This window comes from Phoenix dactylifera, unplaced genomic scaffold, assembly GCF_009389715.1.
Source record: "Phoenix dactylifera cultivar Barhee BC4 unplaced genomic scaffold, palm_55x_up_171113_PBpolish2nd_filt_p 000546F, whole genome shotgun sequence".
In the NCBI taxonomy this organism is placed as follows: domain Eukaryota; kingdom Viridiplantae; phylum Streptophyta; class Magnoliopsida; order Arecales; family Arecaceae; genus Phoenix; species Phoenix dactylifera.
In genome coordinates this window covers 21,651-49,308 of record NW_024067955.1, presented here as the reverse complement: position 1 = coordinate 49,308, position 27,658 = coordinate 21,651, and the positions used below count along the sequence as shown (strand labels likewise).

The following is a 27,658-nucleotide window of genomic DNA, read 5'->3' as shown; positions in this document are numbered from 1 at the left end:
ATATCTTACATATTTTCAGAAACAGATTATATGTTTGATGACATATATTTATGGATGCATATTTTCATGGATTTCATTGAGCTATGTTGGATAATCGGTGCGAGATTTTTATAATTTTTGTCTATATTTGATGTGGTTTACCACTAATCTTTATTTTAAATTTATTATATCTTCATTCGTGTGAATATGTGAGATTTTTACTAGGCTGTAAAATTCACACCATTTTTTTCTTTCTTCTTTCAAAGTCATAGGATGCGTAGTTTCGGATGGGTTGGGGCATGGAGTTCGAGCATCAAACTTATGAGTTAGTTAGTTAGTTTATTTTCTGATGTCGATGAACATTTGAAGATCATGTAACTAAATTAGTTATTTGAATATGATGGAATTATTTATTTGGATTATTCGGCTATTCATAGTTGAGTTATTGGATATTTGTTCACCTTATGCTTTGTATGATCTTTAGAGCATCACTCTAGGGTTCATGTGGCTGTGTCACGTGGTAGATAGAAGTGATGGGTTCGGGGCGTGATAGAAGTGGTATCAGAGCGAACCTGGCCCTAGCCCATGTGGACTAGGGAACACTGTAGTATGGGCTTATTGAGACTGAGTGGCTGACCAGAGGCTTATCGTGTTGTTTGTGATAGAATATGAATGGATTTAGACTCTTAGTCTGATGTGACATCAGGACTAAGGGGGGCCCAAATAATAACTTCTAGCCAGCCTTTTTGGGTAAAATCCTGGGTTGTTAGAAATGGTATCAAAGCATAGGTTTAAGATCATTGGGGACTATGACATAAGTCAAAGTTGCATAGCGAAAGTGTGGTGGGTTAAGTTATTTTGAAACCAATCAAAAACATTAACTTGAAAGGTCTTATAATAGATGACTTGATTTTTTAGCCAAGAAGGCTTGATTTGAGTATCTTCAAAGCCTTAGGTATGTTAGTTTCGAGGACAAAATTATTTTAAGGGGAGAAAACATAGAGACCCATTTCACAGTGGGCCTGGTCCAGCTCGATTTGGCCTGGGCTGGCTGTTTGGGCCACTCAACATGCCGGCACGTGAGTTGGGGGAGGAAGACTCCCGATGGGAGTCTTCTTTCTTTCCGAGTCCAACGAGAAAAGGAGTATTCAAGTAATGAATGGTTAGAATATAAATAATAACTATCATTTTCATTTGCATGATTTCTCTAAATATGATTTAATTTTCAAAATTTAAAATCTTTTCATCAATTTTCTCTCTAGAAGAGATTGTGCTGTCAAAATATAGTATTTTTGTTCAAGTAAATAATGAGCAGAGAAAATAGTAATATCATTCTTTCTATATCGCCCATTATTTTTCATTACAGCATCATTGTAGAGAAAATCGAGCCTGTTGGCCCACCTAGCCCGCTCCTCTGAGGCTCGTTGAAGTCCTAGCCTAAATGGCAACTTATAGGTCCGTTGGTCTGTAGGGAGAAGGAAAGAACCATAGAGGTCTTTTTAATTCGGACCGGAGAATGATGAGTTGTTATCGGCCATACTCAAGTGGACTTTTCAGTCTATTAATCCAATAGGAACTCAGTCCAAATCTTAGTAGATTATCCAAAGTCTGGAACGGTATGTTTTGAGGGAAATAATGGCAAGTTGTAATTGTTACGATAGCCAACCTTTTATTACAAGGGATATCAAACCGGTCCTTTCCGGTCCGGTCTGGTCCAAGTTCAAACAGAATGGGAACCGGTTTTCCTGCCTTCTAGACCTCTCGTTCCCCCTGTTTCCTCTATTATTATTATTATTTTACTTTTGTGATTTTGGAATTTTAAAACCCAGCTTTCAGCTAGGGTCAGATTCCCCCGAGCAAAACACCCAAGAGGCCCGCGATCCCGGATTACGACCCCTCAAAAGTCCTTCTTTTTCTCGCCAAAAGAAGAAGAGCTCAATCCTTACCAAGATGACAGAGGTGATCTTTCTCTCACGCTCTATCTTTGCATTTCGATTCATGCTATGCTCTGAATTAGGGTTTTCTTTTTGTGCCTCTTTGCCATTTGGATTCAATTATACGGCATTCTATAAAAGATTTGACTTCAACGTACTTCCTTTTTGCATGAATTGACGCACAGGAGTCTTGGAATTTGAACGTTTTAAGAATGGTCGATTAGATTAATTTTTTTTATGGTTAATCTATGATTAGTGGCCATAGGAATGACGAATTCTTTTGTTTAGTGGGATTAACTTCTTGTATGAATGTAAAAGAAGTGAAACTTTTGTCTGTGTTGGGTTTTTTGAAACATTTGTCCTACCGAAGACATATATTAGCTTTATAGTCCTCATTGCAATCTTTAATTCATTGCCTTGAAGAACGTAACTGTATTCAGCTGTTCAAATGAAATTCTAATGTATCTCAGAATCCATTAAAAGTATAAGAATTGTCAATCTCTATATTAGACGAGAACAAAGGCAGGATGATCTTCACTTCTGAGAGACTCTTGATTCGGTTGTAGTTGTCACCTTCTAGCTACGGAGATGAATACCTAATTATTCCTTTAATATCTGGTATGAAAAATAAAATATGTTGTTTATGTGTAAATTACTTATTTTACCACTATAAAGTGCCTAAGCTATGACACTTTATAATAAAAAGGAGAAAAACCCATCATCACTAAAATTTCTTTCCAAAGATTTTATGTGCCAGAGCATGTTATAGAAAAAACAATATAGACAAGGAGATTTGGCCAGAAGAGTAAAACTTGAAACAATTTTTACTGAGATAAAGATGCTAGCCAGTAGTTTGGATAAAAGAATTAGTTCCTATGAGAAAATGTCTTTGTTCTCAATGTTGGAAAAGTACAAAAATAGTACCAATTTAAAAGTTAGACATATCGGAAAAATAAAAAAATATAATACAAAAGAAAAATCTAGACATTAAAATCATTATGAACATGATTTTCTCAACCTTTTTAAGTAATGCGGAGAAAATATATTAATTTCAAGCTGAAACACTTTTATTTGGTCCAAATTATGCATAATGATATGGACTCAATAAGCATTACCAAAAAGGTGCCAACTTAACAAACTGGTAATGTCCTTGGTAGTTGGACCAAGAGATCAAAACCCCACCTTCACCAGGGTTTGGGGGTTTAGAGTTTTTTGGTGGAGGGCTTCCCTCGTTGTCTAGCTCATTGTTACATGCCCTTCTATGAAAAAAGAAATGAAATGAAAAGAAAAGAATAAAAAGAACCTGTTAGAAGTGCTTGTTTAGGCTGTTTGTCTCGATTAGAGATTTTTTTTTGTTGCGGAATCCCATAGTTTGCTTCTCAAATCACATTTATTAGTTCCTGGGTGTATCTTTATTGAGATTTAACCACTTACTTTGGAGTCCTGTTAGGTCCATCTCATTTCACCTTTTCCTCCCATCGTAGATTTTGTTGACCTGTTTCCTGGAGGTGTTTGACTATGTTTTTGATAGCTAATCCTTTTGAGTTTGCATCTCTTAGGTATCTTGCTTTCCTCTTGCTCTCCAACATATTGTTTTGGTCTCCAAACAACCAAACACACCATGATGTAGTGTGATGCTACCTCATGAGCAATTGTTACTTGTAACCAGATCTTTTGGTTAGTCACCCCTTCATGTTTATCTTGAGTTTCACATTAGGAGAGTCTACTTTGATGGATTATATATAGGGTCCATATCTTTGTTAATCATCAATATTTCCTCATCCATTTTTTGGCCTTTCCCAGATTCAACGAAAGTTAGACTATACTAACAAGTCTCTCTGAGGTGGGCTGTTAGCCTATAGGTCAAGCAAATGACTCAAATGAATATTAAAAGAAATCTTCCTTTTCCACAAATTTTATGTTGTCTTCAAGGGATAAAAGAAGGTACTGATAAGATGCAACAATTGCACCAGATGTGATAATTTTTTCTTTTTTTGAAGTATAATTTTGCATTCTTCTAGATTACTAGATTCCTTATTGATAATTTCATGGTCACACAGTTTTTCTTGTGTTTCCACTACTATGACTTGTGGATCTTGTTCCAATTCTGCCACTTCCATTCCTTTAATGAGAAGGAATTTTGTCTTTAAATTTGTAGACGAAATGCTAAACAAATTCCTTTTGATCATATTTAGACAGGCCAAGATAGTGAACCTCTTTAGCTAGCAAATCCATGAGAGTGTTGGAGAGTCAATGGAAACCACATCTTCTGTCTTTGTTTCTTTGATCGAAGTTCTCTTCTTAAATTTGATCATTGGCTAAGAGGTTTCGAAAATAAATGCTGTTTTAGTAATTGTGTGGTTGGTAACAAATTGCCTCATGAGCAACAAATTCATTTATGATAACTCCACAAATCATTCACTCTAACCACCTTTAAAAGATTTTTTATTAATATTGGGTCTAACAAGACTTGTCAACTCAATACTTTACCACGTTTGAGTCAACTTGCTAGCAGACTGAGTTTTTTGCTTGTTGAAAATCATGCTCATATAACTCGAGAAAACCTATTTTAGTTGTTGAACATGAATTTTAGTATGTTTTGAAGGAGAGTAGAGTTGCCTGCTTCACCTTAAATGCTCTTCTGACAATACTTTAACACCTCTTTAAGAATTTTGTGGTGTTATGAGGTTGGATAAGCACTTATGGAAAACGAGTGTTCAGAAGTTTTCTAACCAAAGTGGTGGCAATTGATTGAAGTTTAACTTTCATGATCTAGTTTTTAGTTATTTTATTCTGGATCCAAAACCCTTGATTAAGCCTTCATCAATCCTGCTGAATAACTGTAGATTGACACTTCAGTTTACTTGTTTTGTATAATATATTAGTGCAGTTTTGTAAGCCAAATGATTGATTTTGAATACCTCATTTCCTTTAAATAGTCCTCTTCTTGTTTAATGCAAGATCAGCCACATGCTTGAATGCTCTGTCAAAGTCTCACTCTATTTTGCTACCTATACACATTCTCTTTATAACTTCTTTCCTTGATCTTGCTGCTGATGTAATTTTTGCTACCTTTACACAGTCTCACTCTATTTTGCTGCCTTTACACATTCTCTTTCTAACGTCTTTTGTTGATCTTGTCGCTGATGTAAATTTGTCCACCTTCTTAAGTAATGCAGGCCCTATTCTAGTACACTACATCCAACGTGATAATGCTTTTTGTTACTATGTTTAGAATTCAGTTTGATATTTGAGGCACCATGTTTTCCTTATTTGTGTGGATAGTACAAATCTTGCACTTATTTTTTTTTCTTTTGTTCACCTAGGTATACTTTATGCATCAAGAGTCTCATATTTCTTATATTTAATTTCTTATGGCTGGTTTAAAACTTGTTCGGACCTTCATTTGATATGATGCTTGTAAATTTGTCTTGTATAGTTTTCATGACATAATTTTATTTTTTGGCACCCTTTCTCAAAACATTATTACATGTTCAAGAAGACCCAAAAAGTCCTCAAATCCTTCTTTCTGCTGTTTTCTTCCTAGTTCTCTGACTAGTTCATTTTGACTCCTATGCACCTTAGAAATTGCACATTCCCATAAAAGTACACTTCTCCCTACACTCTTCAGTGAGGATTTTAAAACCACTGTATAAGCCTTACTGGTCACTGGCCGATATGGGACATACTGCAATACAGGGCCCACCAGGACACATGACTTGTACACTGTATGGTTAGGTAAAGGCTGTACATTCGACCATCATGGACCGTAAGTACTAAAGGTTTTTAAGTCCTTGCATGTTCAGGTTAGGCAACCTTTCTTCCTTTATTAACCTAGTAGCGTATTTGGATATACATGCTCTATTCACTTTCTTGGTAAAGATACCAAGCCTTCCTTATGGTTTGCCATATGTCCTTTCTAGGATGAAACTTTAAGCAGTAAAAAATTTGTTATTTGTATACTTGTCCAGATAGATGTCTTTTAATACCACATTCTATTCTCAGGGGCTTCTTGTACTATGGCTCTCATAAAGATAAATCATCGTGATGGACTTTCTTAGCTTTCTGTGCGTATTTTATCAAAATAAAATGGAAGTTCAATTCTATATAAAACAAAAATAAAACCGTTGTAGTCAAAGTTCGCCGAACTAGTACCGGGGCTCGTACCTGTTGGTGACTAGTTTGGCACAGTATAGGTCTATACCTTGCCGTTCTGGGGCTTACCAAAATGGAGGGAGGGAGGGGGAGGGAGATGGGGGGAGGGAGAGCAGGAGGAGGAGAGGACGAAGGAGAGAGAGGGAGAGAGGAGGGAAGAGAGACCGAGGAGACTCGATCTGTCAACGAGGAGCTTTGAGAGCTCCGAATACGGTGACGAAACTGAGAGAGAGGGAAAGAGAGAGGGAGAGAGAGGATGAGGATCTTTGAGCCATTGTCGGGGAGCTTCGAGAGCATCAGATTCAGCAATTAGATTGAGAGAGAGGATGAAGGCTTCCCTGGCCGGGGCCATCGTCATCGTTGTATGGTGGTGTTGTTGACTCGATTGGGATGGTGGCTTCAGGGATTAGGGTTTCTAAATCCAATTGAGAGGAGAAGCTTCGAGAGGGAGGGGCAAAGCGTTTATATCCCGAATTGAAATCTTGAACTGGTCTGGTTCAATATATCCTCGAACTGGCTGGTTCAGCATAGTTCGGCTAACCTTGGTTGCAGTGGTTGAGTAGTTGGCATCATACTTTAGGGATGTAAATAAAACTAAATATGTGACTAACATATTTCCAAAGGTCAATTAATAACTAAATACTGGTTAATAAAACTGTTTGGTTTGTCTAACACATTTCTAAATTTCAGTTAATAACAAATTACTAGTTAATAAACTTTCTGATGTATCTAATGTATTTCTGGGATAGGATGTGTCTATTCAGAAAGACATGTATGTTTCTGGATGTGTGTGTTCAGAAAGACACTTATTAGTCTATTGAAGCCAAGTATCCACAGCCAAAAATGAGATGAACTTTGATACTTCTACCAATCACTGGTGAATCTCAGTGGTTTGATTTCGTTGGTGCAAAATGTAATCAAACATTTGGCTTCATTGTATCCTAGAGACTTATCACATATTCCCTTTTACAGACCAAATTGGTGGAATGAATAAAGCCTTAAGGAAAGTGGCAATGCTACACATCTTGAACCCTTTCCTTAAGAATTATTGATTTTTCTCTCATCTGATCACTTTGAGAGGATTCATAGTACCCATCATCAAACATCTTGCACTGTCAACCATTCAGATCATGCTGAGAGAACTCATAGTAGTCATGGAATTGCTTGCTAAATCCACCAGTAAGATCATCCTGAGAGCACACAATACTCATCATGGAATGGCTTGGTAAATCGATCAAACATCTTGCACTGTCAACCATTCAGATCATGCTGAGAGAGCTCATAGTAGTCATGGAATTGCTTGCTAAGTCCGCCGGTAAGATCATCCTGAGAGCACACATAATACTCATCATGGAATGGCTTGCTAAATCTACCAGTCAGATCTTGCTGAGGAAACCCAGGAGGAAGCCATAGGCTAGAGCTATTAGTAAAGACTAGTGTGGGTGGAGCAACAATATTAAAACCTTGGAGTCCATTATTTTCATTGGAGTGGTACTCCTTGACTCCCAATTTTGATGACCTGATTGTAAAGGGCTTGATAATTTGACAATTCTAGAATTTGGCAGTGCATGGATTGTTTGGCTTCCTTACTAGCCTGCCAAGTACATCAGTCAGATCATGTTGAGAAAACCTATAGTACTTATCATCAAATATCCTACCAAGTCCACCAGTCTAATCATTTTTAGATAATTCATAGTGCTCACCGTTGAATTGTCTGCTAACTCCACTAGTTAGATCTTGCTGAGGAAACCCATGAGGATGCTGTATGCTTGAGCTATCACTGAAGCCATGTGTGGGTAGAGGGCTGATCCAAAACCTTGGATTCAAATTAAAATGGAAATCCAATTTCATATAAAATAATGGTTGAGAGTTCAGCATCTTACCCTGAGCTAGCTTATTCGGTTTCTTACAAAGGTAATTAACCAGATTGATTTATTTAAAATTATTTTAAAAATTTAAATTTAAAATATCAATTAATAAAACTCTCTGGTTTGTCTAGCGCATTTCTAAATTTTAATTAATAAAACTAATATCAATTAATAAAATTGTCTGATGTGTCTAATGTATTTCTAAATATTAATTAATAAAACTATCTAATATGTCAAATGTATTTTTGAGATGGGATGTGTCTATTCAAAACGGTGTATGTATCTTGACATGTCTATTCAAAAAGACATGTATTAGTTATTAGTCTATTTAAGCCAAGTATACACAGCCTGAAAATGAGATCAATTTTGATAATTCTGTCGATCAGCGGTGAATGCTTAGTGGTTTGATTTCGTTGGTGCTCGATGTAGTCAAACACTAGGTGTCATTGCATCCTAGAGCCTTATTGCATGTTCCCTTCTGCACACCAGATTACTGGGGGTAAATAAAGCTTTAAGGAAAGTGGCAGTGCTACATGCCTTGATGCCTTTCTTTAAGAATATCTGATTTTTTTCCCATATGATCCAACATTCCCCTTTCAACTGTAAGTGTTTTCATTCATCAAATCCTTTCCCCTTCGTTTCCCTTCCTATTGCTCTTGCATCTTCTTGAACCTTTCTCCTTTGACCTTTTAGTGCCTGCTTATCATTGTATTCAGGAGTTTCTTCTTCAATCTATCCGTGTCCAAACATCTTTTATATTCTCCTAACTCTTGATGTCTGTTTAGAAGGTTCCTTTTCTGCTGATGCTTCCTTCAATGTTCTGCTGCAGCCTTCACATCTTAAGTATATACATCGTTACGACTATGACTGCGGGCATGCAACACTAATTGCTGTGGATTTTTGTTCAATTTGTTTTGTTTCCTAGTGTCTTTTTTAGCTCCATCATGCGTTTTGTTTCCTAGTGTCTTTTTTAGCTCCATCATGCATGATCATGAGTGGTATAATTTATAGAGGGGAAAGGAAACATGGGTAGCAAGCTTCAAGCTGTTTAGCAACCCCGTACTTGGGATCATGTTCCTCAATGAATGAGTGGTACTCATATGCCATAAATGGGTCAAGAGAAGTCAATGTTAGGATTTGCTATAATGTCCCAGTAGGAGACTATAAATCTCTTTCTTTATGTGGTTTTACTCAGGATAGTTCATTAGATTACAATGAGTTCTTTGCCCTTGTAATGACAATGACTACTATTCATGCAGCAGTACTGGTGCTACTTGTGATTAGTTTCCGTAGGAGGTGGATGTGAACAGTCATCTTTTTGGTGTTCTATTAGAAGTCTACACGCAACTTTTGGCCTTTACACTATTCCTGTTGTTCCTGTTGCACCTACTGTAGTTCCATGGGCTTAAACAGGTCCTTTATGTTTTGTTTAGCACATCCAAAGCACCGTCCTATGTCTTAAGTTTATCTAGAACCATTGTTGTACTCTCCTTAATTTTTGCTGTGAAGATTGCTTTCTATGGAGGTACTTACTATCACCATAGATTCCATGTTTGTCTATTTCTTTTGTTTATCCCTGTTACCTTGATCAGACTCTAAGTGAGGTTTCATTCTATGCTGGTCCTTTTTAGTTAACTATCTTTTAGCTGAACATTGTTTTTAAATGTCCACAATATATTTTCATCAATTACCTGCTCATGAGTTGTCCAGTTTGTAAACTTTGTATCTTCATTAGTTTTTATCTCCCATCTTTATCATTCATTTTATTCTAGTTCATACTTACACTGGTACTGCTTGGGTTCGTAATCTTGTCAAGTATTTCTGCCATTTGTTTCTCTATCATCCTTGATGATAACAAACTTCATCTTGTCATTTTTTTCCTTAATAATCTACATATCAATTGACACATCATCATATATGATAGAGGCATGCTTACATTTAAAGTAATACTTTGGAACCATTTATTATTGTTAATAGGTATACGTTGCTTTAGTTTTATGCTATGGTTGTTATTAAAAAGCCTTAATAGTTTGCTAGATTAGGTTCCTCATTTGTAGTTTTGTGATGGTCTTTCTTTTCCATCTATATCCTGGTTCAATCATGGTTCTTTAGTCCTTGGAAGTAGTGATTGCTAATTTATGGTGTCGGACCTGTTTCATAACTTCATCATTGCTCCTTTTGCTCCCATTCATTGAGCAACACAAAGTATTTTTCGCTCCCTTTACAGATTTCTTTTGTGACTTCACTTTTATTTCTGTTGTTAGCTTGTAATTTTAATTTTGCTAGGACATTTATGGTGAGTTCATCCTTGATGTTCTTCACTAATGCTTTTCATTGCCTGTCTTTGCTTCTTGTTTAACCTTTTCCTCAGATGGTTTTAGGCTCTTAATTTACTAATAATGTAATTTTACTTATTTGATTCTTGCTTCTTCATCATCATATGTGATCAGTTTTCTGGCTAGTATTTCCTGTCAATTATTTTTGACTTCTATTTCGTAGCTTGAGCTAACTACTAAATTCCATGTAATGTCTTCAACTTTATATTTTTATGCTTCTGTCTGTGTCAGCTTTAGAGAGGGAGTTCTTCCCTATTAACTGTTCCTTTTGTATGCATATTACAGTATTGGGTGAGTCAGGGAAATAAATGGTGCGACTTCTGCAAGATCTATATATCCAACAATCCCTTGACCATCAGAACCCATGAACTTGGTCAACGTCATAAGGACAATGTCGCTAAGAGGCTGGCTTCTATGAGAAAGGAAAGTGCTGCCAAAGAGAAGGAACAGAAAGAAGCTGCCCGAGCCCTTGAGCAAATAGAAGCTGTAAGCTTTGGGTGATCCATAAGAGAGAGTTTTTTGAGTTCTTCTTAGATTGCATTAGATTGCATGCTTTTGATTGGTCAGAGAAAATATTGCCTGTTTAGTTATGTAAAGTAGCTTGCTTGTTGCGGAACAAAAAGAAAGTTATAATAATGTTCCAAGTGCAAATTTTTGCTTAAAGATCCATCATTAACTACTGCAATTATTTTTATGTAGAACATTCAGAATAGAGCAATTGTTTGAAATGCTATTGCTATTTTCTTTTCTTGTCTGAAAATTTTCTGCAGAAAGCTAAACGCAGTTATCAGAAGGATTTAGCAACTTTCAAGGAAGCTGCGAAATCTGCTAACCATGCATTAGAGTCCAATGATGCTGCCTGTTCAGCAGCAACTAGAGATGGTAATGTAACCTTTTGTTTTTTGTCTATTTCTAATAATAAGTTAAAGCCCTAGTAATTTACCATGACATATTGGGGGAGTTTATTGTTTTAAAACACAGATCACTACCACTTGCACAGCACGTAATGGGAAAAAAAGCTTGCCTTCTTCTCTTAACGCCCACCATTATTGTAGGGTATCTTAGGGGTTTCTCCTTCACGAGCTTAAATCATTACATGGTAGGTTTTCCTACCTCCCAACTGTCTTTTTATTTCATGGTCGGCTGTTCTCCTCCCCAGAGTTATGTTGCTGTGTATTGGCACCACTCTATATTGTTGACTTTAGTTCAGTTAGAGGCTGTTGACTCTATAAATTTTTATTATTTATAGTTTCATCCATTAAAGCCATATCAATTAGATAAGTTTCAAGGCTTTAGTTATATTACTTCCTAGTTAAAGCTGCTGCTAGTAGATGTTACAAACAACTTATTATCTTCCCTTCATGTTATTAAGTAGATATCAGTAGTGATGATATATTTGCAAAACCAATCTCGTAAGTGACACTTGTCCTGCTGGCTTGCTATTGGCAGTAATACACTTAAAACAGGTTTTCTGGTTGCAGAGTGGGAGTATGATGCTACTTCAGGATATTACTACAACGAAGCTAATGGGTTTCACCATGATCCAAACTCGGGTTTATATTATTCTAGTAATTTGGGTATTAAAATCACAACTGAGCTTGCTTTCAATTTTCTTTAAATATTTGAAGGTTCATTTTTTTTCATTATCATTTTAATCCTTGACCTAAATACTGTTTTTTTCTCTTAATTCTAACGATAATTTTTGTTGCAATGATGTTGCGGAAAAAGGGAAGTGGGTTACACAGGAAGAGGCATTTAAATCTTCTCAAGTTTCAAGACCTGATATGGGCCATTTATATGAATCTAAAAGTGACAAACTTACTTCAAAGACATCACAGACTAAACCTGTTGCTGAAGTTGGTGCTGCTTCCAAATATAAAGGTGGCCCAGCTCCAGGACCGGTCATTTCAACATCTCTAAATCCTATGCGAACCGTTAAAGGTGCTCCATCGTCACTTGCTATTAATAAGAGAAAAAGAGGGGATGAGAAGACAAAGGCGATGACCAAAGAGGAAGAAGCTGCTCTTAAAGCAAGGGAGGCTGCAAGACAGAGAGTGGAGAAAAGGGAGGCACCGTTATTGGGCCTCTATAGGTCATACTGATTTGCTGGTGCAGGAAAATACCTGTTAATACTTATTAGAGTGAATCGAAAGTATGCCCTCAAAATAATATTGACCTACTCTCCTTAATGAAGCTGATCAGAAGTGTATGATGACTTTTCCAGTTATGTTAAAACTTGCATTGCATTTATATTTCTCTTAAATGTGTTTTGTCTATGTTTCTTAAGGAGAATACATTTATTCTGAATGACGATATATGTTGTGAAAATGTTTGCATGGTAACTTGCAATGCTTTTTTTGTCCTCTTTTGACAAAATATTCAGATTTACCTGAAGAATTCAAATGTTTTTAGGTACTGGGGGAGTATGGTTGGCCATCCACACCATATCACACCATAGCAACAAGGGATATCGATTCCTATGCCATGGTGCAGCCAATTTGTGCCTGTACTGCATATTTTGGCATCCATTTTTGTTTTTTGTTTTTGTTTTTTTTCTTGTCTTTTATTGTTTCAATGCTATTTGTTTTGCCAAGTATATTGGATTCTTGACTAGGATGCCATGGTCACATGTTCTGATTTTTTTTTTTTTGTTGCCTGTTTATTACATAATGTCACATAACTTGCAATCAAAAGTACATGCATTAACAATTGAAACATAATTAAGTTACTAGAAGTCATGGGGCCAATAAAGGATAACAACTATTATCAAGATTCAGATGAAAGTCTTACTACTAGGGCTCATTGGACAAGTGAACTAAAGAAAGTTTACATTCGTCATATTTTTGAACAAGAATAAGCATGTTCTGTGATGGTAATGTAGTCCCTCATGTCAATACGAAAAGGAATGCTTGGAGTGCTTGGCAAGTTCATTGGTAGGGTTAGTCCCATCATTGATTTTTTCGGACAAAAAAAGAAAAGAAAAAAAGGGAGGCCTTTAGCTAAAGCTTGTCTAGTTGAGTTCCAATTTCGTGATTCCTCATTTTTCTCACCTCCATAGTTTCTTTTTGGTAGGACTGAAATCGGATCGGATACCAGTATATCCATATTAATATTTGTTTTGTTTGACAGATATAAATATGGATGTTAGTCGAATGCAAAAATTTATAGCTACATTTGTTTTAAACGGATAGAAATACAAATCGTATACTAAAAGTATCGGACAATTAAACTTTATAACCACATAATTAAATATATATTACTAAGTGGATAATAAATCAAATTAATAACATGTCAATATAGTCATTTATTTTTTTTAAAAGTTCATAAGTGCTATATTAAATTAAATAGGGTTACAAATGGAATCGGATACAGATAATTATCTATCCATATCCATATCCTTTTTTTTTTTGACAGATATGGATATAAATACGAATATTAGTCGGATACTCAAATTTCTATCTATATCTAGATAGATTTGGATACGAAAGTGGATCTGGATAAATATTATCCGATCCATTTTCACCCTTACTCTCTAGATTGTTCCACCTTCAAACAGGGGAAAATACCAGTTTGGGCCCACTCTACCCTCACTTGGCATGATTGGGGAGCTTGAGCCCAATTCAAGCTAAACCAAGGTGCACCAGCCAGGTACCTGCACTCAGCCGGTACAGAGCTGGTATTGCTAAGATTTCAATCATGAAGCTGTTGTTCCTCAGCATTTATATAGTAGAATAGAAAAACTTTAGGGTGCGTTTGGTTCGTGACCAAATTGGAATCGGAATCGGAATTGAAATTGCCATTAGAATCAGAATGGATTGGAATAAAAATTAAAATAGTCATATTCCTAAATGTATTTGGTTTATGACTGGAATTGAAATAGAATTCAAATACTAGAGGAGAGTCAGAATTGCCTCCTTGAACTAAATGGCTGGAATGAGACTCACTCATTTCTATTCCCATTTGAGAGTCCAACTCCTCCCACCCAAATATCCCTTTTGCTCTAATAGAGTGCAATGTATAACATCAATTTAAGCTGAGTAATGTTGCGGGCACCATAAATTTGCTATTGAATTCTGTCTCAAGCCTCCCTCGTGGTGCCTAATCCGCAGCATACTTCAGTAAGATTCAAGTAATAAAAATTGAGGGAATGCAATCCAAGTCATTCACGGCAACAAATTTTTGTCAAGGCACCATGACTATAACCATAAATATTGAGCTTTTCCCAACCATTTGAGATTGGCTTTATGAGTCCTGATTGACCATGTAATTTGCATTAATACCTTGATGCCGGCCTATGATTTGTTAAAGTCCTATCAAAAAAAAAAAAAAAAAACGAATTTGGGCTTGAGTTGTTTGATCATTTTGCACTGGACGAGCCTTGGACTAATTATTATTAAAAAATCAATGACAGAGGTGAGAAGAAGTAGAAAAAAGTTCCACAGATGCCTCATGTTTCTTTTAATTATATGTCACTTTTCAATGCCATGTAGCAAGAACATAGGCATGGATACTGAATAAATAATATTAATGAGGTGCTAACAGGTTTACTACATTATTAATAACTTGTTATTGAAAACATAGTAGTCCATTAATACCATGTAGTTTTATTCGAAATATTTCTTAGCAAAAAAGGAAAAAAAAAAAAAAAACAATGAAGCCTCTCATGCTAGAAGGTAGTGAAGTCTGATCAAGTGTTTCTTCCCATGAAAGAGCATCCAAGCATTACATAAGAGTTAATGCTGGGAGCAGTAAGCTTATTAAGAAACCCATAGGCATGAGTGAGATGAGAAACAAATGAAAGAACAGTAAGAGAAAACATATGAATAATTCTGAAGAAAAAGGTCTCGTGTACTTATTCCTTGCAGATGAACAAATTGCATGTGTTCCCATTAGGTTTCAAATATGATCAACATGAGGAACGCAACTTTGATGCAATAAGTAATTCAGATCTCTTTTCAATAAAATTTGCTTTTTGTCACAATACCTGATCCTTTTTTCGCCTACTTAAATTACTCTTATGATATTTTTGCCCATGTAATATCACTTTATCTGCATCATATTTGAGCTTTAGTTTTTCATCTTTATTTAGAAAATAAATAAATAAATAAATCCCTCTTTACTCAACAAATAAATTGGTTTGCCACATCATGCTATCTTTATTGAAATTATAAAGCAAAAGTATGCCATGAAGAGTTTAAGGATTATCATTTTCTTTTTTAAAAATATGAGGTCCTGTGCAACCTATGTTTAATATCACATAGATTATGTGCTGGGAAGATCTTATGTTGTACAAGACCAAAGAATCAAAACAATAACTTCTGCTACTCTTTGGTGAGGTCTTAAATTGCTACAAATAGTATCATAATTGATCAGGCTAATCGCCCAGATGTGACTAGAGGATATAATATCATAGGCTTATTTGGAGCTGACCATGGGATGCTAGTAGTATGTCTAATTGGATTTGATTGGATTTAGACTCTTAGCCTGATAAAGATGTTAGGATTTAAAGAAAAGCAATGTAAGGATCCATATGAGCATATGTTTAAGCCCATAATAGTTGTGCATTGGAAAGATATTGGATACTTATTCAAGACCAAACAACCTAAATAACGACTTTTAGTTAGACTTTTTTAAATGTGCTCCTAATCAACAAAAAGAATAATTTAGATCAATGAGAAATCTCCTTATGTTTTCCCCCCTTTTTTTTGTGCACAATGACGTGTCTACACGTGCGCGTGTGCTTGCGCACGCATGTCCATGCGTGTCTGTATGCATGCCTATATACGTGATGGAGATATGGATAAGATACAGTGATAGATAGAGTGTCAGGAAATTTAGAGCGAGAGGTTTGATAAAGATATGGACCAGGTAGTATAGGATGTGGATTTGTGACATAAGATTATTCAAGGTCCTCGTTATGTCCAATTTTTTTTACATTATAGAAGTTTTTCCCGATCCTTGATCGTACTTCTCTAGTCCATCTTTTCAATCAAATGCATAGATGAATCGATGTAGCTGTTTTGCCTGAACTTAGTGGAAACTAAAAATTTACTTGTTACCAATAAGCGTTTCGTTCATATTATTTAGATCAAAACTAAAGGGTTTTATGCTGGATAAGTGTAGAGGGAATTAGCTGCGAAATGGTTGGAGCTGAGACGCTATTTTTGCATGGTGGGGATAATGGTTTAGCAGCTCAGAAAGCACTCCAAGAGTGGAAGACAAGTGGGAGTTCAATTATATATTTGCTGCCCAAAAATTTAACCAAATATAAGCTTGATTATTATCCGTCAATGAAGACAAATATCCTCCAAGCAGAAAAAGCTATATATATTCACCAGCTCAGTCCGCCAACAAGACGACAACATGTGTCCAATGAAATCTTTTAACGTGATCAGTTACAGCTTGACGCAATCTCAATGCACCTGAAAAGATATCGTAATCAATCAACAGATAAGAAAAGAGCCCAATCACGAATAAGTCCATCTGTCGGGACGGGTTTGATGTGGCAAGAGAATTGATGAAGGATGACCTGATAATGAATAGATCTCATATACGGTATTCCTTTCTTTAGGTGGTGTACCAACCAAAGTCCTCAAGTGTGCAGTTAGGGTTGTTTGAGTTTAACTTTGCACCGATTTGTACCTCAAAACTGTTGGGGGAAACATGGATTGCCCAGAACACATGGGTACATCGCCGGCATGTGATGACGGGCGCAGTGGCAGCAACCCTCGAGGTGCCCGACCTCAAGAAGTCCGACCTCGAGGCGCCCGACCTCAGCGCGCCCGACCTCAAGTCCGACCTCAGCATGCCCGACCCCAGAGCTCGCAGCCTTGCGGCCTTGGTCTCAGCTAAGCTGAACCCGATCGACCTCAAGTCCGAAGAAGATCCAGTCAAAGGACGAAGCAGACTTCTCCACCTCACCGAAAATCAAGCCCCTCTCCTCCTCATCCGAGATCCAATCCCGCGATTTCCGCCTGAACAACTGTCAACAATTAAATGCGCACGATCTCCACGGACCTTCGGCCAGCTCAAAGTCTCAAACCATCCACGGCAACCCATTGACTCACTCAATCACGTCCAGTCATCCACGGCAACTCATTAATTCACACGATCACGCCCAATCATGACAGTAACTCATTAATTCGCACAGTCACATCACGGTAATCCTGACACCCCTCCTATAAAAGGGAGGCTTCTGGCTTTTGATTTCGACATGCAATCTCTCTCTTTCTCCACAAGAGCCTCCCCTCTGACTTAAGCATCGGAGGGCTGGCGCCGGAAACTCCGGCCACCGGCTTCTTGCAGGTCCTCCGGAGGCACAGCCCGCCGACGCACCACCTGCCAGAGCTCCTCCTTCTCAGCCAGTGGTCGCCCCCGGGTCCAGTTTCCAGCAACAGAAACTATTGTCATTTAAGTCTTCTGGTTCATCAGAAGTGTATCACAAATCACTAGCATTAAAGTGAGCAGTATTCAATCAGGGACCACTAGATAGAGATCTAACTATAGAGCATTGCATAGGAAGGCCTGGCTGTGCTTATATGCAGATAACTTGGGATTGGTTTAGGTGTGTGGATAATGCTCCAGTGGGACATGAATTGGGCCTTGTCACCAAAATCAAGCGAGTTTGTTCGAGGTGCAGAACACCTTAAGAGTGCCTCATGTTGTTTATCCCATTCCCTAAAGATTTGTTCCATCCAATTGTCAGCAACATCATGTGAGCTTGTTCTACTTCAAGGCACAGAACACCCTAAGAAGGCCTCATGTGTTTATCCCATTTCCTGGAGATTGACTCCATCCAATATGTGAACTTAAATTCATCATTATGGATTCTCCATAGGTCGAGCTTTCAATTTGAGTTTTATTTTCTAAGCTTTTAAAGCTGTGTCCTAAGACTAAACCTAATTTGGTCAATAGGAATCTATCATACATCTATAGGTTATTGTTACTGCTCAAAATCCGACCTGACAGGTGGATGTGCTGATCTATTTAGTTGAGCTGGAAAAGCATAGTACGATGGTGGAGCTATTCTACAACCATAGAAAATGATCAGGGGGTCTCAAAACGTGTCCGGCTGGGGACCCTACGATGCTTAAATTATATAAAATTTCAAGAGAAAATAGGGGAGATAGAAGTATGAGACTGTAGTATTCGGATTTTTCATACTGGAAGGATCCTCATGCCTGGTATTTATAGAGGAGAGGATGAATCTACATGATTAGGATTGCGGAATGGATCTCTTTCTATATCCATTGATCGGAGCGGTTAAGACATTTCTTTTCAGGTATGCTGGGATCGGGCATTTTTATTATTTACTGGCTGGTCATGATATTTCTTTTCGAGCGTATTAAGATCATGCCAAGTTGTAACCGATTATGATAATTGTTGGAAGATTTGATTGGTCATTAATTGCGCTGGATATATATCATTGTCTGGTTGATGGGCTGAGCTGTCAGGCGAGATTTTAAGGATGAAAAGTTCGAGCTATATCAATTATATTTAGGTATTCTTTAGGCTTGTTTTTCTTATGTTGGACCTAATCAAATTATACAAGGCAAGAGCAAGACCTGATCTAAATATACACTGTTTATTAGTCCAAAAGATTGCCTCCATCTCTCTCCTAATGCCTAGGCAAAAGTCGAGCAAAATTTTAGTTGAGATTTTGCATATTTGTAGAGAAGCGAACAATGTTGATATTTGAATAGTAACATATGTGGCAAATCATATGGGATCTACTTTATGGGTGTCTATGGTTGATCTCTTTTTTTTTTCAGATTTATAATATTTTATTTTTTTAACTTTCATGGATGTTTTTTTTGTTTAAATTAAATCATCTGTTGCCCAAAGGTGCAGCACAAGAGAGGGAGATGAATTGGATTTTTTAAAAATTAATAATGTGAAGTGAATGAATCACTAAAAACTTTTGATAACTCGAAGATCTGGCAGTGGAATTAAAGTAGCACAAATAAAGCAGTAAATAAGGTGAGAAAAACAGTTAAAAACATGTGGTGGAAGAAGAGAGGCAAGCCACAAACAAACACAAGAATTTATAGTGGTTCGGTGCACCCCAGCACCTACATCCACTCCCCAAGCCACGCTTGAGATTTCACTATAACCTAGTAAATTACAGCTTGATTGTTTTCCGGGCGCACAATCAAAAATCCAGTCGGTTTTTCCAGGCAACCAACCAAAAATCTATCACCGTATGTTTTTCCGGGCTTACAAACAATCCAGTTGGTTTTCAGACAAACCAACTAAAAACTTTACACTGTTTATTTTTCCGGGCTCACAAACAACCCAGTTGGTTTTCAGACAAACCAACCAGAAACTTTCTCCTTGCTGAATACTCTCAATCCAGCAACTTCCAATCAAGGCTTGGAAGTGTCTTTACAAGTTTTAGATGATGAAACTGTTACAGCAACAAATAATCCAAATAAAAAATTGCTGCAACCATAAAACTAAAGCTTCATAACATATAAAATAAATCAATAGTAGTAATGCTGAAGCCAATGAAGAGGTTGGCCGATGATGTGAATCTTAATGCCGAGCACCAACTCTTCTTGCTGCAATGGATGAGAGGTTTTGACTGTTTTCCTCACAGGAGCAAGTTTCAGAAGAATACCGATGAGGATGATGCACTTTCTAGCTTTTTCTTTCTCCTTTCTTTGTGGAAACTTCTCTTTTTTGATAGGATATTTTTCTCTTTCCTTATCGTTTCCCTTCTAAGGTTTCCTTGAATTTATAGACAAGTTCTTCAAAGGGATTCAAATTCCTTTTTTGCCATTCTAATAGAAATTTTTTTCTGTTACAGAAAAGACAAAAGTTGTTACAAGGTTCCCATTGTGGTCCCAGCAGTGCAGGGATCGACTCATGTAACTCAGGAGTCGACTCATGTTTATCCTGGGTCGGCACTTCAAAATATTGAGATGGCTCTTGCTGTTGTAACTTCAAAGGGTCGACTCTTTAAACTTAAGGGTTGACTCATCTTCTTCAGGAGTCGCCTCTTTAACCACAAGGGTCGACTCATCCAATAAATTTTTTGGCCAACGCTGAGACTGAACTGGGATCGACTCTTCAAAGTCGGAGGTCGACTTATTTGGAACAAGGGTCGACTCTTTAAATCTTGTCTCAGATGGTAAAAGCTCTCTGTTTAATTTGAACTACACAAGGGTCGACTCATGTTTTGTGGGGGTCGACTCATTGACTATGCCACTTGAAGAAAACGTGCCAGAGTCAACTCAAACTTGTCCTTTTTGCTTAGGGGTCGACTCAAGTGTCTCAAACAGAGTTCTTTAGTCTTTATCTTTGATCTCCATGAATTGGATTAAGACCATTTTTCTTTTAGAACATATCAAATAAAGTGTTTATGAAGAATTAAGGATAAGGATTTTGCAGTGCTTCATTTCTTCTAATTTTTCTGACTTATAAAACTTCACAATTAAGCCAACATCATTAGTACACAACATTATCTCAAGTGTTTTGTAATTATCAAAATTCATCCTTTAAGATTGACATCATCCAATTTACAAAAAACAATGGCATTCTAGAAGATCGATGAATAGAAAAAGCCCAAGGCGTAAATCTTCATAATAAACATCATCAATCCTCCAAAACCATTTGGCTAAGAGAACCTAACTGAAGTCCCTTTGGTTTGGCACACCATGACCCTCTTGCTCGGTGCTTCTACAAATCTGTCCTCATTGTACTAGTTGGCACGGTCTACTCTCCTCGTTATTGCCTCACTGTTCACCTAAACTAAGTACATGGCCCTGGGCTTCAAGAAGAATAACGTACTGACAGTGACATGTCTGCTGTTAAATAGGCCCGTCACCTGATCCCTTGGGTCTCCTAAGCATCAAACTCCATGCTTTGCTTCTCCTAGCTCTCATTCACCGTCACGGTGGATGGTTTATGGCTCACCGTCGATTAGGTTTTGGACCCAATCGATCCCGGCTCCGAACTGGTGGGGTCCGGCCTGCATCAGTCCGTCCGTGCCCTGGACCAAAACCTCCATTTGTACCAAAAACTTTGACCTTTGTAATGTGATGGTATAACGGCTCTCCAAGCGGATAACCCAGAGAGGTATCCAGCTCAATTGTGGATAAATCCGGCTCCTTCACAGCTGAAGATATCCCTGTCAAAAGAACTACGCTTTGTTTAAATCCTGACATTCTCGTCAGGCTAAGAATTCAAATCTATCAAATCTAATCGTAAGTACCATAATCGACCCATGGTTAGCTCCAAAGAATCCGTGTTATAGTGTCTCCTACTCCATATAGGTTATGGGCCAAGTCTGCTCTAATACCATTTGTAACAATGCAGTTCCTAATCTAAAAAGGCTGACAAGAAGATATTATTTGCGTTTCTTGATCTAATATAAGTACCCATGATCTACCCAGGAAATAACCGATGTGAAATGCACCTGCATAGGTTCTCACATATTTTTCCTCACATAAATGTGGCACCCTATTTTGGAATGGGCTAGCTGGGGGGCAATCAACCCAGTTGGCCATGATCCTCACTAGAAGGGAAGGTAGGGCCGCGTGATATAGCCGGAACCCCACCCCTCTTCTTTCCTTTTCAGCGGATTCTCCTCGCTAGCGAACCTCCAATTTTTGGAAGGATAGCGCGAGGAGATCACGAAATCTGCGGTCTCCTCCCTCTCTTTCTTACCTTCCCTGTTTGCCAAGGCCGCCAAGCCCTTCTTCCTCCTCCATCTTTCTCCCTTCTCCTATCCCTCCCTTTCTTCCTTCCTCTTCTTTCCTTTGCTTAGCCTTGTTGAAATAGTCTCCTCTTTCTTATCTTTCTTCGGCTCACTGTGCCCTGTCTTCGTGCCACCGGAATCACGGTCGCAACGCCTCCTTGGAGCAAAGTAAGGTCTCCATCTCCTCCACTGTCTCTCCCTCCTCCCGATCAACCCGGCAATGGCTGGAATCCAGCAAAATATGGCTGGAATTCGGCAAAGTCACTAGGATAAGGAAAAAAAAAAGAAAAAGAGGAAGACCCCATACATGGTGGTCGTTCCACCATGCTGCCGGTCCTCAGCCACCCTCGTCGTTGAGCCGGAGGTCCCTTCCTCCCCTTTCTTGTTTTTTGGTGGGGTGGCTTCAGACTTGCCCCTCTCTCTGCTAAAGAAAAGAAGGAAAGGGCGATGACGAAGAAAGGAAAAAAAAAAGAGGAAAGAAAAAAAAAGAGAAAAAAAAAAGAAGAAAAAAAAAGAAAGAGAGAAAACAAAAAAAAAAGATAGAGAAAAAAATTAAATAAATAAATAAATATATAAAAAATGAGAGAAAGGTTTCACCCTTGGTGCAACCAACCATCTCTCTACCTGATTTGTATATACTAGTCTTATTTACCTAGTCGGAACTTGAAGCCTGCTCGAGTCTATTTTAAGTTGCTTAGAGATTTTTAATTTATATTTAAACTTTAAATAGTGAATAGCAAGTAATTTATTCTTTTTAAACGATTTTTAGGTGCAGCGAATTTACCCATCTAAACTTAATGATTTTTAAAAGAACAGAGGTAAGTGACCTTGGTACAAACCTTATTAATTTTAAATTATCGATCAAATTTAGGTATAAAATTATGAATTATATTTGATATGATTGATCCTATAATTTCTTAAAAATTTAGGATCAAGCATATAATTGCAAATGTTCTATATTTTAGGCTAAATATCATGCTTATTGAATACTTTATTGTAAACGATTTATGTATAAAATATGATTATAAAAAAAATGCATGAAAATGATATATATAATTATGTATTTTAAACTTTTGTGATGCCATTTAGCATTTTCATCCTATTTATAAAGGTATGATTTATAAAAATATGAAATAGTTTACGAGCTCTCAAATAGCTATGACCGCCTCTAGAAATGGAGACCAATCGACACTATGGAGCTAGCATCCAACGAAAATGACCATCTACCAAAGGGTTATAGTTGGTAATGGATATAAACTATAATATCTTGTCGATTACGAAGATGGCCCTGTCATGGGTAGTGGCCGTAGCGCAAAAAATCTGTGAGCATTGTTTTGAATAAAAGTATGGATAAATGGCAAACATTTGATGATAATGAATATTTTAAATTGCATGTTCAACTTTACGAACTTGCATGATTTATGCATATATGATTACTTTGCTATGATACAGTTTGTTATTATCTTTATGAACATAGTTCCCTCTCTCTCTCTCTCTCTCTCTCTCTCTCTCTCTCTCACTCACTCACTGACCCTCTCTCTTTGTGTGCGTGTGCACGCATGCGTGTGTGTGTGTGTGTGTTTTATGCTACATATGTTAACCAACCAATAAATCTTTTTGAGTTCATCCAAAGAAGAAGCTTTCTTGGGAAAAAACTCAATCCATGACAAAGCATTTAAAGCTTCTGCTTGACAATGTTCTCACTGAAATTTTAGATTGATGCTTCAACCATAAATCACCATGCCTATCTATAACAACAATTCTAATCTCATAATGATAGAAAATCTATCCATGTACACCTACCTTCTACCACACATCACTTCCTATTAGAGTATAAGGAGAAAATCCAAGGGAGTTGCTCTTGGTCCTCTTTAAACTCAGACAAAATTCCTTGCATTGTGTAATGCATTTACTTGGTGTCTATAAACTTATCAAAAAACGAATAATAATAATGCTAGGCTTAACCATTTCCTCATTCCAACTCACAAATGGTGGAGCCTTAATTCAAAGAGTCCTAATTCTTTGAGGCTGTGTTTGGAAGCAAAATACTTTAGCCTCAAATAAATGAGTTAAGTTACCCCTACTCTTCTTTACTAGATAATAAGTTACTCCATTTTATATGTAGTAATGATGCATTTGGAAGGCAAAAGCTTGTATTCCAACTTACTAGAAATACCCATTTTGCTATTTTTGAAAAGTGATTTAATCCAGGTAATCAAAGGAGTATTGAACTGAAAAAGGGTGGAATAAGTAGGTTAAATGACTTACACCCACTTGTTTGACTTCCAAATGCAGCTTTAGGAGAGGAACCAAATCTTCCGTACAAGATCACAATCCTTTGATGCATGCACTGTAGTTTATTTTCCCTGTCATATAAATCAGATCTCTAGTTATTTATTCTCTTAGAAGGTTGTTCTTGACAAGAAGGATGTCATTTATCTTCAAAAAGACAAGTAGGATGTCATTTGCTACCTTTCATATAAATAGTTTTATTTTGTCCGAGATTTAGTGCTCTAAATCTTACTCTGCAATTGAACCAAATTGTGTTACTTGCTACCTAACTAGAAAATATCTTAGACATTTTAGTTTAAGTACAAAAAAAAAGAGCCATATAATATGCATTGCAAACAGTAGAAAAACGGCTAGTTTGAGCAATGCAGCTGATTAAACTGCTGCTTCTACACATTTGTATCATGTCAATCAGAGCACTTACTTTGGGCGTCTCTTGGTAATACACTGGGAGAATAGGTTGCATTAGAAGTGGTTGGACTTAATTAATAACCGTCCCTCACCCTAAATCCTTGTTGATTCCCCATTGCCTATTTCTATAGAATAGGCATTTGAGGATCCGTGCAGGTGTGTGTTAGTCCCACATCGGTTATTCGCCAAGAAGATCTTGGGTACTTATACAGGACTAAGGAGCCCAAAAATATACCTTCCGGCTAGCCATTTTAGATGAAGTCCTGTATTGTTACAAATGGTATTAGAGCAAACTCGGCCCATTACCTATATAGACTAGGGGACGTGGTGCTTGTGATTAGATTTGAATAGATTAGAACCCTTAGTCTGACAAGAACGTCAGAGTTTGAATAGGGAGAGTATGTGAGGATCCGTGCTGGCGTATGTTTAGTCCCGCATCAGTTATTTGCTGAGAAGATCTTAGATACTTATACAGGACTAAGGAGCTTAAAAAAATACCTTCCGGCTAGTTATTTTGGATGAGACCCTCGGTTGTTACAAGATACTTTTAAAATTAATTTGACTTCCCATATGCCTTTTCAAGCGTACAAAAGATAAGCACCTAGCTAAGCCTCAAGAAGAGAACTTAAATCAAATACTTCGACTTGAATGCTCAGTAAAGCATTAATTTGCGGTAGATGCCAACCATGCTTAGCTAGAAAAGCATAATTAAGGACTTTTGGATCTGGAAAGTTTCATCCTCCTGTTTTTTTTTTTTTTGCTTTACATAATTTTTGCCATCTGAACCAACGAACCCCATAAAAACCTACTCTCCATAGCATTGAGTTCATCCGACACAGATGTCGAGAGTTGTTGAAGCAGCCCATAGTATGAGCGATCATAGATTGACCAACTAGTTTGACAAATGATGTTTTACCAAATCTCATCATTCTTTTCTCCTTTTTTTTTCTAGAGAGAAAATAAGGGCGACCTACCTATTTTATAGTTACCTAGGTTCAACTTTTTGAAAACACACTACTCAGGACCTAAACAAAGAATCTTTAGATGGAGGGGTGTGAAAACTGAGGCAATCCTAGTTCATAAAACATCAAAACTCGCATGAACAGTGACTTATATTGTGAATATTTCAGATAAATCCTTTAACAAATTACAAGGCCTAGTATACTAATGTGTGATTTTTTGGAGGGTATGATTGTAGAGGGTTATTCTTTGATTTTTTTCTCTCTTAAGTTACTCTCTTATTTTCATCTCATTATAAATTTCTTCTCTTCATAGCCGAATCTTTTAGTTTATTCTTCCTAAATTTAATTGATTTTAATTAACATTATTTTCTTCACTTCTTAAATGAGTATCTTTCAAAAAAACAAAAAGGAGTGATAGAAATATAATTTTCTTTCAAGAGCATCTAATTAGGATATGGAAAGTGGTAGAGTTTTGATAAAGTACATATTTGTACCTTCTAATATAGATATTTTTGACATTTTAGATTGATAAGTTGCTCTCTTAAATTTTCATAGATGTCGTGATAATCCCATGTAAAATATAATATATCATGTTATATATCCATGTTATATACTCTGTTCATAGCGGACTAGCATATTGAGAGACCTCATCTATATATACATATATATATATATATACATATATAGATATATACATATATGTATATATACATATATAGATATATACATATATGTATATATACATATATAGATATATACATATATAGATATATACATATATAGATATATACATACATATATACATATATACATATATACATACATACATATATACATATATACATATATATATATATATATATATATATATATATATATATATATATATATATATATATATATATACACATATATACATATATAAAATAAAGCAATGATGGATCAGTATTAGAGGCATTCCATATATGCACTCAGGTGCACCCTGTAAATTTCTGGTTCACACTTTTCTAAAAGCTAACTAAAAGTAAATCACAGCTCACTCCTAATAGTCGTATGTGGATGTCTTTATGACGATAATAGCTAATGATTGTTTTGCAACAGAAATATTCAAACTTCCACATAGTTGCTATTCGGCACAAATAATTCTGATGACCTTTTCTTTTGTAGAATTTCATGTAGAATCTCGAACAATGAAAGGGATGGTAAATTCTTCTTGTAATTTTCTCCTAATGTATTACTTCTTTACTGCATGCTTTTTAATTTATGGTAATTCTTTTTCTTACACATCCGAGCAGGTCCCTGGCCTGAAGCAAGCTCGTCAAGGAATTTGAGTTATAGAACCAAGCATATGGCCCCTTCACCAACTATTCTTGCACCTTGTGCACTAAGCCGAAACTTACTTGCAGGCACCAATGGAAATTGCACTACTGCAAGTTATCAAGCTAACCATCAATTTAGCAGTTCGAACACCCTCAATAAAATCAATATTTCGAGAATAAAAGTATAGGCATTTATAAATTTGAAGGCTATTATGAAGTTCGCTAGATATTTGTTTGAATAATATATTATTGATGTCGGTTCCGGGGTTCAAACCCTGGACCGCTGCAATATGGAGAGGGATGCCAACTAGCTTAGCTAAGATGGTTGGTTGTCCTAATTATGAATTGATTGTCGGAATGGTAAATGAAAATATCAATTTTTTTCTGCTGATATCTAACTTCTTTTAAGTTGGCAAAGAGTCCAAAAAGATATCTAACCCATTATACTGTTCAGAGGTAGCAAGGATCCTAAGGAAAAATTACCACAAGCAATCATTGAGAAGCAGAGTTAATGAAGGTCAACAAGGATGGACCAGTATGTGGCATGGATGCCCATTACAACCTGTCCTATAGAAGCTTTACAAAGACCAAGGAGGCAACACACCTCCCATTTGACCATTCAATAACAAGACAACATGAAAGACAGCAGAAACCCAGTGGTTTCCCTCAATCAGATAGAGTACAAAATTGAGTGTTCCACAGCT

At 36.7% G+C, this 27,658-nt stretch overlaps 1 protein-coding gene across 2 annotated transcripts; it reads left to right on the top strand.

The window, feature by feature from the left end:
* Window positions 1–1,471: 1,471 nt before the first annotated feature.
* On the top strand, window positions 1,472–12,593 carry LOC103722945 (zinc finger protein ZOP1). 2 transcript variants are annotated; one of them, XM_008813699.3, is made up of 5 exons: window positions 1,472–1,938; window positions 10,558–10,758; window positions 11,043–11,154; window positions 11,754–11,849; window positions 12,001–12,593. In XM_008813699.3, exons 1-5 carry the CDS (start codon window positions 1,615–1,617, stop codon window positions 12,372–12,374), a joined length of 1,107 nt encoding a protein of 368 aa, XP_008811921.2. In that variant the 5' UTR covers window positions 1,472–1,614; the 3' UTR covers window positions 12,375–12,593. The 2 variants fall into 2 exon arrangements, with proteins under 2 accessions (XP_008811921.2, XP_008811920.2); XM_008813698.3 differs by having other exon boundaries at window positions 11,739–11,849.
* The last annotated feature ends 15,065 nt before the right edge of the window (window positions 12,594–27,658 follow it).